The 1381-nt window shown below is 46.3% G+C and overlaps 1 protein-coding gene across 1 annotated transcript in view; it reads right to left on the bottom strand.

Annotated features, from left to right (window-relative positions):
• Window positions 1–269, bottom strand: part of MOB1B (MOB kinase activator 1B) — a 30239-nt gene extending 29970 nt beyond the window's left edge. The window contains exon 1 of the mRNA XM_014529473.1: window positions 121–269. Within this exon, the coding sequence (XP_014384959.1) occupies window positions 121–269 (149 nt within the window). The remainder of the gene's footprint in view (window positions 1–120) is intronic.
• Between the last annotated feature and the right edge of the window lie 1112 nt (window positions 270–1381).

Here is a 1381-nt window from a genome sequence, read left to right as displayed (position 1 = left end):
GGCTGGAGCCTTCAGTCTTTGCTCCTCACTCCAGCGGGAGTCTTCAGTCTCTGGCCAGAGCTGCTCCTGTAGCTCCTTCCACCCCCCACCCTCCCCCTCATAGCTTGATCGCTGCTTCGCCTGCAGACCTCGCTGAGGAGCTCCTGGGTTCCAGGGGGCCGCCTTGCCTGCGGCCCGGCTTCCCGATAATGATCACCAACACTGGCCGCAGGTAAGGCAGCTCCTGGGTTCCAGGGGGCCGCCTTGCCTGCGCCCGGCTTTCCGATCATGATCACCAACACCGGCCACAGGCAAAGCGGCTCCTGGGTCCCGGGGTGCCGCCTTGCCTGCGCCCGGCTTTCCAGTTACGATCACGATCACAGGCTGCAGGCAAGGCGGCTCCTGGGTCCCAAAGGGACGCCTTGCCTGCGCCCGGCTTTCCGGCGGCTCCTGGGGTCACACGGGGGCCTGGATGGTGGCTCCCGATGTCCCGCCCTGCCTGAAGTATGCAAATTAGACGCCATTTTTGTTGGTGGTTAATTTGCATATCGTGCTGATTAGCCAATGGGAGGCGTAGCAAAGGTACGGTCAATTACCATGTTTGTCTATTATTAGATAGGATGGTGGTGCTATTGCTGTTATTGTTTTTTCCACAATTTTTTTTCTGTTATTGTTAATGTTAAGAGAGTAAAAAATCCTTAACATTCTTGAAAAGCAAGAAACCAAGCTATCAGCAGATAAAAATTGAGAAACTCTGGTAAGATTAAAAAGTTGGTGAGACACAGTGACAATGAAAGTCTGATAAACCTAGCCTAGTATATGCCCAAAAGACAAGGCAACAAAGGTAAGAGTGATTTCCACCATTCTCCAAACTCAGAATCTGGATGACAGCAGGGAGAAGGACCCTGAGAGACTCTTTAGGAATTATATGGGAACTTGATTCAGAATCTTTGAGCCAGGGAATTCCAATACCCTCCTCTGATGGCCTTTTCTGGGAAGTAGACAAGTGACAGCAGATATTTAACATTAGGATAAGGCTCAGAACTTTGGGGTGTGGGGTGGAGGAGGATGCCTCTATAGACAATTTATTAAAATTAAATACTCTGATCTGTGAAAGAATTGTAAGCCACAGAGTGGGAGAAAAATCTTTGCAAACCATATATCTGAAAAAGAATTTGCATCCAAAATTCACAAAAAGTTCTTACAAATTTAACAGAAAGAAAATAACTCTAAAAAGAAATGGGCAAAAGATATGAGCAAACCCTATCAAAGAAGACATACAGATAGCAAATAAACATACGAAAAGAATCTCAACATCATCTGTCGTCAAGGAATTGAAATTAAAACAATGAGATACCACTACACAACTATTAAAATAGTTATAATTCATAAAACTGACAAT

The sequence above is a fragment of the Myotis brandtii genome, unplaced genomic scaffold (assembly GCF_000412655.1).
Source record: "Myotis brandtii unplaced genomic scaffold, ASM41265v1 scaffold681, whole genome shotgun sequence".
In the NCBI taxonomy this organism is placed as follows: Eukaryota; Metazoa; Chordata; class Mammalia; order Chiroptera; family Vespertilionidae; genus Myotis; species Myotis brandtii.
This window is presented reverse-complemented; position numbering and strand designations above follow the sequence as displayed.